The 12,192-nt window shown below is 39.7% G+C and overlaps 1 protein-coding gene across 1 annotated transcript in view; it reads right to left on the bottom strand.

Annotated features, from left to right (window-relative positions):
* Positions 1 to 12,192, bottom strand: part of abhd12 (abhydrolase domain containing 12, lysophospholipase) — a 145,767-nt gene that overhangs the window by 60,317 nt on the left and 73,258 nt on the right. The window contains exon 7 of the mRNA XM_072581299.1: positions 10,922 to 10,967. Coding sequence (XP_072437400.1) covers positions 10,922 to 10,967 — 46 coding nt within the window. The remainder of the gene's footprint in view (positions 1 to 10,921; positions 10,968 to 12,192) is intronic.

The raw sequence follows: 12,192 nt of genomic DNA, 5'->3' as shown, positions 1-12,192 counted from the left end.
GTCAGACCTGTCCACTAAACCCCAACCCCCGCCCCGCCCCAAATGCCAAGTAAAGGGAAACAACGTAGGATTTTAAAAAAAGAGGATCCGGAGGAACCAATTATAAGTCAACAGGTATGATTTACTTGTTACCTGTGCAGATAAGATAAAGACTGTCTGAAGAACAGCTAGACTGCAGTTAATGGCAATTTTAAGCAGGAAGGTGGAGAAGGGGAAAGTCTTACATCGTACTTTAATGGAGATTTAATAATTAGGGGACAGATATCATCCTTCGTAAGCATGATCAACAATTTACATGAGAGGTTGGCTACTGGGCACAACACCTTATTGGGATTGTATTATAGACCCCCTAATAGTCAGAGGGAAATTGAGAAACAAACTTGCAAGCAGATCTGTTATCTGTAAGAATAATAGGGTGGTTATGGTATGGGATTTTAACTTTCCAAACATAGACTGGGACTGCCACAATGTTAAAAGTTTAGATGGGCAGAAATTTGTTAAGTGTGTACAAGAAATTTTTCTGATTCAGTATGTGGATGTACCTACTAGAGAAGGTGCAAAACTTGATCTACTCTTGGGAAATAAGGCAGGGCAGGTGACTGAGGTGTCAGTGAGGGAGCACTTTGGAGCCAGCGACCATAATCTATTAGATTTAAAATAGTGATGGAAAATGATAGACCAGATCTAAAAGTTGAAGTTCTAAATTGGAGAAAGGCCAATTTTGACAGTATTAGGCAAAAACTTTCGAAAGCTGATTGGGGGCAGATGTTCGCAGGTAAAGGGACGGCTGGAAAATGGGAAGCCTTCAGAAATGAGATAACAAAAATCCAGGGAAAGTATATTCCTGTTAGGATGAAAGGAAAGGCTGGTAGTTAAAGGGAATGCTGGATGTCTAAAGAAATTGAAGGTTCGGTTAAGAAAAAGGAGGAAGCATATGTCAGGTACAGACAGGATAGATCGAGTGAATCCTTAGATGATAATAAAGGCAGTAGGCGTATACGTAATAGAAGTCAGGAGGGCAAAATGGTGACATGAGATAGCTTTGGCAATTAGAGTTAAGGAGAATCCAAAGGATTTTTACAAATACATTAAGGACAAAAGAATAACGAGATAGAGAATAGGGCCCCTCAAAGATCAGCAAGGCGGCCTTTGTGTGGAGCCGCAGGAGATGGGGGAAGATACTAAATGAGTATTTTGCATCAGTATTTACTGTGGAAATGGACATGGAAGATATAGAATGCAGGGACATCTTGAAAAATGTCCATTTTACAAAGGAAATGATGGATGTCTTGAAATGCATAAACGTGGATAAATCCCCAGGACCTGATCAGGTGTACCCTAGAACTCTGTGGGAAGCTAGGGAAGTAATTGCTGGCCTCTTACTGAGATATTTATATCATCGATAGTCACAGGTGAGGTGCTGAAAGACTGGAGGTTGGCTAACGTGGTGCCACTGTTTAAGAAAGATGGTAAGGACAAGCCAGGGAACTAGAGATCAGTGAGCCTGGCGTCAGTGGTGGGCATGTTGTTGGAGGGAATCCGGAGGGAAAGGATGCACATGTATTTGGAAAGGCAAGGGTTGATTAGGGATAGTAAACATGGCTTTGTGCATGGGAAGTTTTGAAGAAGAAGTAACAAAGAGGATTGAGGAGGGCAGAGCGGTAGATGTGATCTATATGGACTTCAGTAAGGCGTTCGACAAGGTTCCCCATGAGAGACTGGTTAGCAAGGTTAGATTGCATGGAATACAGGGAGAACTAGCCATTTGGATACAAAATTGGCTCGAAGGGAGAAGACAGAGGGTGGTGGTGGAGGGTTGTTTTTCAGACTGTGACCAGTGGAGTGCCACAAGGATCAGTGCTGGGACCACTACTTTTTATTATTTACTTAAATGATTGGGATGGGAGCATAAAACGTATAGTAAGTTTGCAGATGACACCAAAGTTGGAGGTGTAGTGGACAGCAAAGAGGGTTAATTCAGATTACAACAGGAACTTGACCAGATGGGCCAATGGGCTGAGAAGTGGCAGATGGAGTTTAATTCAGATAAATGAGAGGTGCTGCATTTTGGGAAAACAAATCTTAGCAGGACTTATACACTTAATGGTAAAGTCCGAGGGAGTGTTGCTGAACAAAGAGACCTTGGAGTGCAAGTTCATAGCTCCTTGAAACTGGAGTCGCAGGTAGATAGGATAGTGAAGAAGGCATTTGGTATGCTTTCCTTTATTGGTCAGAGTGTTGAGTACAGGAGTTGGGAGGTCATGTTGCGGCTGTACAGGACATTGGTTAGGCCACTATTGGAATATTGCGTGCAATTTTGGTCTCCTTCCTATCGGAAAGGTATTGTGAAACTTGAAAGGGTTCAGAAAAGATTTACAAGGATGTTGCCAGGGTTGGAGGATTTGAGCAATAGGGAGAGGCTGAACAGGCTGGGGCTGTTTTCTTTGGAGCATTGGAGGCTGAAGGTTTACAAAGTTATGAGGGGCATAGATAGGGTAAATAGACAAAGTCTTTTCCCTGGGGTCAGGGAGTCCAGAACTAGAGGGCATAGGTTTAGGGTGAGAGGGGAAAGATATAAAAAAAGAGACCTAAGGGGCAACTTTTTCACACAGAGGGGTGATACGAGTATGGAATGAGCTGCCAGAGGAAGTGGTGGAGGCTGGTACATTGCAATATGTAAGAGGCATTTGGATGGGTATATGAATAGGAAGGGTTTGGAGGGATATGGGCCGGGTGCTGGCAGGTGGGACTAGATTGGGTTGGGATTTCTGGTCGGCGTGGATGAGTTGGACCGAAGGGTCTGTTTCCATGATGTGCATCTGGACTTGTTATCTCATTTCTGAAGGCTTCCCATTTTCCAGCTGTCCCTTTATCTGCGAACATCTGCCCCCAATCAGCTTTTGAAAGTTCTTGCCTAATACCATCAAAATTGGCCTTTCTCCAATTTAGAACTTCAACTTTTAGGTGTGGTCTATCCTTGTCCATCACTATTTTAAAACTAATAGAATTATGATCACTAGCCCCAAAGTGCTCCCCCACTGACACCTCAGTCACCTGCCCTGCTTTCTTTCCAAGAGTAGGTCAAATTTTGCACCTTCTCTAATAGGTACATCCACATACTGAATCAGAAAATTTTGTCTACACTTAATTCCTCTCCCTTAACACTATGGCACTCCCAGTCAATGTTTGGAAAGTTAAAATCCCTTACCATAATCACCCTATTATTCTTACAGATAACGGAGATCTTCTTACAAATTTCTGTCTTGAATATACTCAATGATGGAACATCTACAGCTCTCTAGGACGAAGAATTCTAAAAGATTTACCACTCTGAATGAAGCAATTCTATCATCTCAGTCCTAAATGACCTGCCCTTTATTCTGAGGTACTGTTCCCTGGTCTAGATTCCCCAACCTGAAGAAATGTCCTCTTGCATCTACCCTATCAAGCCTTGTAAGATTGAGGATAGACATTAAAATTATACTATTTGATTTCTAAAATACTCAGTGAGACATTGAAGACTACATACACATGTGTTCTGCCAACTTTCAGACAGGAAGTTGTAAAAAGGCAGTTGGGATCCTTAGCCATTACCACTGGTAAGGATTATGATAATGTTATGTTCTGGGACCACAGCCTTAAAAGTAAAATGAAGAGGCTTAGATGACTGGTTCTGCAGTCTGGAAGCAAAATTCATTTTGGGCTAGATCTAGGAAAATTGAACAATTATTTAGCAGATATGTGCATATTGATTTTTTTTCAATCAGGGTGAAGTTCTGTTGTGTAATTTAAAGTATAACCATTGACTTCAATAATAGTGTTTAGTCAATAGCACTTTTAGTTTAAGTCTTAAAACTGATAATCCAATGCACTACCAAGGGAATGCTTCATTATTGAAGGTGTCATCTTTCAGATGAGACTTTAAAGTGCACCCAGTGGGCCCCCTCAGGCAAATGTAGAAGATTCCACTGAACTATTTTGACAGAAGAATAGGGTTATTACATCCCTGATGGTATGGTCAACATCTATTTCTTAGAACAGAGTTGCTTATTATCATGTTGCCATTTGGGGGAGCTTACTGCGTGTAAGTTGGCACCCACACTTCCTATATTACAACAATGATTGGCCTTCAAAGCACACAATTGGTTATAACACATTTTTGGATGTTTGGAGGTTTAAAAAATTTACTGTTACAAGTGCAAGTATTTTTTTAATCTTTGTTGTTTATATTTCACATGACTCTCCTCCAATTCTAGTTGGCTTTCACTACCCTTTATTATGCTATCTGCTCTCATGTTTGCATCAAGCAACTCTTTAAAATACATCAACACTATCAAATTTAAACACCTCAGAAAAATCAGCAAACATTTGTTTCCAATGTCAATTCTATATAATCACTGCAGTTGCAGTGGATCTTTTTCTTTGGAAACAGAGATTTATAATAGGTAAAGAAGCATTCCATGAAATTGAACTGTAACGAATTATAGTACAACTTAAATGCAATAAATTCCAGTTTCAACCAACCAATTCATTGCACAAAAAGACTGATCATACTAGTTTCACTGCATTCTACAATGAACTCAAGTCACGACAGCTGTCCTAATAATGACACCTTCAAATTCAAAAGTTCCATTAAAATTTTTGAAGTTCATCAAATATATAAAGAAATGATGCGTGACTTCTCAATTCAATCTTATTGAAACTGGCTACTATCATCTTGATAAGTAAATTTGCTTTGCTTGTTCTCCTGAAAGTCCAAAAAATGTGCCAATCATATTTATCTTCATGGAAGGAATATATTATTTTTCAAATTCTGTTGTCACTAACCTTGAACATTAAACACTTCAACTTGGTGTATATTCAGTTGCACTACATTCATCTTGTACAATACCTAAAATTGCTTCCCCCACTCCCTCCAATGTTCATGCATAAAAATCAATCATATTCATTCCACTCCTGTACAAGTGCTTTCAGCCTTCTCAGAATCCATTTATAGAAGTCGGAATGTAGTACTTCATTTCAAAGAAGTACATAGTGCATTTCCACTGCTCTCCTGAATTGGCCCCCCACTCCTCTAAAATATTCATACAATTAAGCATGTACCTGAAGCAATGTGAGTGTCATCAGGTTTTATTAAATACAGAATCACCACAATGCAAAAGGAGGTCACTTGGCCCATCATTTGCTGGTTCTCCAAATGACCAGTTTAGTGCCATCTCCTGTCTTCTCCCCTAACCCTATACATTCTTCCTTTTCAAGGAACCATCTTTTGAATGTCTTGATTGAGTTTGCTTCAATCATATTTTCAGTCAGCGAATTACAGATGCTACCCACTGATTGCACTGGAATCATGTTTGCATTTTTAAAAAAATGCTTAAGTCCGTGCCCTCCCATTCTCAATCTTTTCAGAAAAGGGAACAATTTCTCCTTATTTACACAGGTCAGATCACCCATGATTTCAAATACTTCAGCCAAATCTCCTCCAGCCTTCTCTTCTCTAAGGGGAACAATCCTAGCATCTTCAATCCAATTTAACTAAAATTCCTCATGCCCGCAAACCTGTTCTGTAATCACACAACATTAGGTAACAGTCCATCAGGTTGAATTGGAAGCACTAGCTTTCAAAACGCTGCTCCTTCATCAGGTGGTCTGTAATATCTCCAATGCCTGCTTTCACAGCCCTCCAAAAGTAAGGTCCCAGACACCAATGAGTAAGTTAAAATGCCACAGAGGGGTCAGTTCCATGCTTTACTTCTCTTTCAAGACACATTGAGGACTCAAGGGTTAAACATTCCACTGCCAAAGGACTTACTGCAGTATCAAGCCTGTACTCTTACAATACAGAGAGAACATCTCAGTAAGGGGGAGATTAACCGTGTCTCAGAAATAGAGCCTATTGGAGCCACACATGTGGATTCCCCCTGTAGCCCCAGACAAGACTGATAGCCTTGGCCACAACCCTGTTAAACTGCCTCCCGCTCCCACAGTCTTACTTCCCCTCAATATTAGCATAGCTATGTGAATCCCCCATTTACAACAGACAAAACCCTTCTGCCTTAATCTCTTCCCATCAACACAATTTGGAGACGCCAGTGTTGGACTGAGGTGTACAAAAGTTAAAAATCTCACAACACCAGGTTATAGTCCAACAGGTTCATTTGGAAGCACTAGCTTTCCGAGAGCTAGTGCTTCCAAATAAACCTGTGGGACTATAACCTGGTGTTGTGAGATTTTTAACCATCAATATAATCATGAAGAATACAATAATCAGTTTCTGTAATCCATTCACATATTATCACAGGACATTGACATTCATCAGGCTTTGTAAATTCATAATTACCTACTTTAAACTATGTGGTGACAATTGCCCATGTGCCTGATAAACCTTTTTAAAATTCTTATAAAGCGTACTCTCTCGGTGTGTAGGGCAGAGATTAGTGGAGAAGTGTCATCACAAGTCGACACATGGCTACTTTGGAGACACTTGAATCTCTTGCCGACTGTCCGATAACAAAGCCACTACTGTTGTACGGACATCCTGTGCCGTCCAAATTTGTGGAGCAAAATAGACATCAAACACCAGCTGAGGCCAACTTAAGAGAGTCTTATACAAATTCAAAATAACCTCCTTGCTATTGCATTCAATGCCCATATTAACAAATCCCAGGACACTATTGGGACTACCCATAGCATAAAAGCCACATAAAAAGGCTAAAAGTGACAGAGAGGATTTTCAGCTGAAGTAGTAGCTTGTTTAGTGTAGTATGCATTGAAGTAAACCATAAGTTAGGACAGTTGTAGCTTTGTAGACAGAATATATCCAAGATAATACGATTAAGACAGTATACAAAGTGTCTTGTTGCAAACACAACTGCAGTTGTTTACATAGAGACAGCTGGATCAGGACACCCTTGAATAAGCTGACAGAAAAATTCCATACCTCGCTGATTTAAGGTCTGAAATCCATCACAAACAGAAAAGATCTATTTACTTTAGTTCAGACTTCAAAGTTTGTGAGAAGATTCGTAGCTCGGGTGCTCGTTGTTGTGGTTCTGTTCGCTGAGCTGGGAATTTGTGTTGCAGACGTTTCGTCCCCTGTCTAGGTGACATCCTCAGTGCTTGGGAGCCTCCTGTGAAGCGCTTCTGTGATCTTTCCTCCGGCATTTGTAGTGGTTTGAATCTGCCGCTTCCGGTTGTCAGTTCCAGCTGTCCGTTGCAGCCGGTATCGACCTGGACCCAATATACCAGCCACTGCAACGGACAGCTGGAACTGACAACCGGAAGCAGCAGATTCAAACCACTACAAATGCCGGAGGAAAGATCACAGAGGCGCTTCACAGGAGGCTCCCAAGCACTGAGGATGTCATCTAGACAGGGGACGAAATGTCTGCAACACAAATTTAGTTTAGACTGCCAGATAATCAGTTATAGATTTTCAATATAATTTTCTTTAAAAAACAAACTGAGCATGAGAAAGATTCCAAAAATTCCTATGGATAAGCAATTCCTCAGACAGCAGGAAAGACCCCCCACACTGCTTAGAGGGAGAACTGAATTACAGATGCATAAATCAGCAGGCATTGGAATGTGGATTGAATAAGATGTACTGTAAAAGGCCCAAGGTTAAAGATAGGATGGCTAGTAAATACAGTTCATGGGAATACCTGGGGTTGTCTGTAAGGCTGCCCATCACTGACCATACGATTACTGATTAATTTGATTAGGTGTGTATGTAATTAATTCATAACATGACTGATCTGTAATCACTAAAGGTGGGATAAAAATGTATTGAAGTGTACATCTTGCCTTTGCTCAGGAAAGCAGCTTCTGGACCCCTCAGAGGCTTCTTCCCACCAATGTAACATCTATAAACTCTTTATTGCTGGAAGTCGACTCCAAATGTCAAGTGATTTAGTCATCCTGCTCCACTACTTCCCCCTCAGCCTGTCCTGCCACCTTTAAATACTTAAGCCTAAGTAAGTACTTGTACATACTTTAAATATTTTTATACCCAAGTATACAAGCACTCCTACACCCTTCCAGAGTTATACCCTTTGTTTTCAGATCTCCATGTTCTTCCTACAAAAATATACCACCTCGTATTTTTCAAAATTGAACTCCATATGTCACCTATCCAATCACTTTACCAACTTTTCAATGTCCTGTTAATGGTTTACCATATCCTCCTCAGTTCATAATGCTTCCAAGTTTTGTATCATCAACATGTATGATCTGCATATTCAAATTTAGCCAATTTTTGTTCATTGCAACATACTGAACTCACAGGTACTCACTTTATTGGCTGATCAATCTACAACATGCACATATTTGTCACACCTACCAAGGTTCAGTAGCCTGAATAGAATGTCAGAGTGAACCAAGATCGTGATTACCAGATGAGCAAGCGCGCCCTGTGCCTTTGAGACACTTTTTAGAGAGTCACCCATGAAGATAATTCAGTTGTTCAAATAATAATTGTCCATTAGGTCCCTGAACAAATGACCTCACTAAAAAGACTGATTTTTCATTCTTTACACCATTCATGCTGAGGATTGGAATATTTTGCACCTCTGCATTAAATCTTGGTATCTAGTGCAATACATACAGCACCATCTCCTTTGTCCCAACAATTTACTTCTCATAGGGAACAAGTCAATTAGTCCCAAATTATGATCAGTGTTATGCTCAGGACTATGTGTGCTTGAAATGACATTTGCTCTACTAAAGGTCGATCAATTTATAAAAGTCATATTTCAAAAGGAAGAAAAGATTTCAGCACGTCAATTTGGATTTGCTCCCAGATAGAACAGGCAAAATGTTCTAGTTCACGTTGTGCCTATTAACCAGCGCACAACTTCAGTGGTTTAATTTCTCAGCTCAACCAATATCTTTCCATTTGTTGGAAATCCTCAGTTTAATTAAGATGACAAATCAGAGCATTCATTTGTAAGGTTTCGCAGAAAGCAAATTTGAGAACGTGACTGCTTAGTTCACATTTATGCCAAGAAAAAGAGTTTAAAATAAAGTTTGTATCCTGGTCATGTAGGGAGACAGTTTGTTCAAGTTAAAAATTACCACGAATAGCAAAGCTATTAAATCAGCTCTGTATGGGAAGCCATCAGCAAGAGTGGTTGGGGAAGAAAAACTACTGACCGAGCTAGCATGTCCTAAATCTGCCAAGCAGAGCTTTAAGTAAGTGTTGAGAACTTTAACCAAGGGAAAAATATACTTCTTCTATCATCCTCCCCCAATCCACAAACCATAGATACACCTGCCCAGCACAGTTATTGCTGCCAATGACCTTGGTGCTTGCGAAGATGAAGTCCTCTCTCCACACTAAGGAGACCCTCCCTTGTATTATGAGAGATGACAACTGTGTTTACAGAGATAAATTCAGATCAGATTTAGCAGCACAACATTGAACATCTATGAAGCACTGTGGGGTAGCAGAAACAGCAGCATAAATTTTACACCACAATCTTGAACCCTCCAATAGGACATATTCTTCAATCTCCTATTCCAGTCAAGCCAAGGGACCAATCCTGGATCAATAAGAACTAGAAGAGAGCTTGCTAAGAACAACGTGATGGATACCTAAAGATGAGGTACCAACCCAGTGAAATTGCAATACAGGTCAACGAACATGTTAAACTGCATTAGCACCATGTTTAGACAGATTAAGGAACTCGTCCTATTGGAATATTAAATATTGTGATGGAAAAAAATTATGCTGCTGTTTCTGCCTCATGGATACCCATTACTGTGATCCTAAATCTAATCTGAACTTATCCCACTTAACACAGTGCCACACAATACAATGAAGGGTGTCCTTAGTATGGACAAAGGACTTCATCTTCACAAGGACTATGCATCGGTAACTGCTACCAATAACTGTTATGGGTAGTACTTCTACAGAGCAAAATAAAACTAGGGGATAACAGCTTCACGCAATCCTGTTTTTTTTTAAAACTTGCAGTCCATACTAAACTTGCAGTCATACAGCATTTTTCACAATACACTGAACAGTGCAATCATCAGCAACTATTGCTGGCTGTGACCTTCTGATGCATAATATTCAGCACTATTTGCGATTCCTAAGATACTGAAGCAGGCCGTGTCCAAATGCAGAAAAGTCTGGACAGTTTCTATACTTAGGTGGCAAGTAACACTCATGCTATACAAATAGCAGGTAATAACCATCTTCAATGAGAGAATTTATCCATTGCCCCTAATCATTCAAAGCGCTACTATCATGGGATTCCCCCACTTATCAATGTGACAGGGAGATTGGTGGGATAAAGCATATATATATCTATATAGGCATATAAAATAGATACATATCTATATATTTTAAAGCTATTTTAAAACAATGGCTGGAATTAAATTAACTCTACAATTGTAGAGGATGAATGGAATTGCATCTTTAACAATAAAACCAAGAAAGAGAAGCATGCAAGCAGACAATTCAGCCCCATATCACACCTTTTTGTAATAGTGTGATTACTACCAGAAAGGAGGGCAAATACAAAATAAGGATCTGAAGGAAAAATACTTAAGTTAGGAGACAGAAAGCAAAACAAGCACTTTTTTATACTTTCTGAAACAAAAAAAACATGCAGTTTTGTGCTGTTCATGTTCGAAACCAAACAGAGACCAGGATTCAAACAAACAGTGCCCCAAAATCACAAGACAGTGATGATTCAAGCTCACTTATACTGCCAACATACTGTGAAATTACCTAATTCTGGCTGTTCTTTATGCAGTAGATCACTCCTTTAAAATCTTTATTAATGCACGTGCTACACATTTCTTGTTAGAGATCATACCGGTGCACTATTATTTACCAGATCCATTTCTATTGGTAAACAGATAAACACTACTTAAATTTTTTAATTAAATCCAGAGCTACAGAGCTACTTACCCCTATAATCAAATGCAACTACATGGTAGCCTTGAGAGCTCAAGACCTAAAACAGGAAGAAAATCAAAAATGTAGAGAAGTAATGCACAAATAAGTTCAGTATTGAAATGCTATCATGCATAATTAATAAATATTTTGCACTCAAAGATAAGCATATACTCTCCTCTTGACTTCCACAGCATACAAGTGAACAATATGTGCATTTTCATTCGGAGAGATGAGTTGTAATACAGAGACAATGCATTTCTTATTGTTGAGTGTAATTCATCTCCAATTCTTATTGGGATCAGGTCATCACATAAAGAAGACAGTTTCAACGTGACCTTCAGTATCATTTAACAGGTTTATGAACATGCTGCTGCTAAACCCTTATGAATTTAAAAGCAACAAAGTAAAAGGATAAAATTGTCCCTTTCAGATTTTTGTTGCTGTAAGCACAACATAAGTTTTCCTTATTACATTAAAGATGCAGCTTCTCAGTAATGTGCATACGTTTCTAATGGCTCTAAAGTCAAAGCTAGAGAAAAATAGAAGTGAGGCACCAAGATAAACTGCATTTCAATAACTTGGGGTTGCACATATAAAACTTATCATTTCTCAATAGGTTGTCAATCCATATACAGTGGGGTAATGCTTCTTCAGTGTAAAACAAACTACAATTCTCTCATTGCCTAGTGCAATCCTGTTTTCCAATGGCTGTCCATATACTTGCAATCATACAGCGTTTTTCACAATACACTGAACAGTGCTATCAGCAACTATTGCGGGCTCTGACCTTAAGATGCACAATGTTCAGCATCACATGCAATTCCTCAAATACAGAATGACCTGGACAATATCTAAGCATAGGCTGTTAAGTGGCAAATAACATTCAAGCTATACAAATTCCAGGCAATTCGCCCCTTCAGATTCAATGATGCTACCATCACTGAATTCCCCCATTACTATCCTGGGCATTAACATTGACCAGAATCTCAGCTGGATTCACCATGCAGAGTGGCTATAACAGCAGGTCAGAGTCTAGAAATCCTGCAGCAAGTAACTCACCTCCTGACTCCACAAAACCTGTCCGCTATCCATAAGGCAGAAGTCAGGACTGTGATGGAAGGCTCCTGTCTTGGCTGGATGAGTGCAACTCCAATAACATTCAAGAAGCTTGATAACATACGGCACCACAGCCACAAACATTCTCTCCTTCCACTACTGATGCTCAGTGGCAGCAGTGTGTATATGCACTGCAGAACTTCACCAAGTATTCTTATATAGCACCT

The sequence above is a fragment of the Chiloscyllium punctatum genome, chromosome 11 (assembly GCF_047496795.1).
Source record: "Chiloscyllium punctatum isolate Juve2018m chromosome 11, sChiPun1.3, whole genome shotgun sequence".
NCBI classification, from domain to species: domain Eukaryota; kingdom Metazoa; phylum Chordata; class Chondrichthyes; order Orectolobiformes; family Hemiscylliidae; genus Chiloscyllium; species Chiloscyllium punctatum.
Note: the sequence above shows the minus strand (reverse complement) of the source record. Positions and strands in the feature narration are given on the sequence as shown.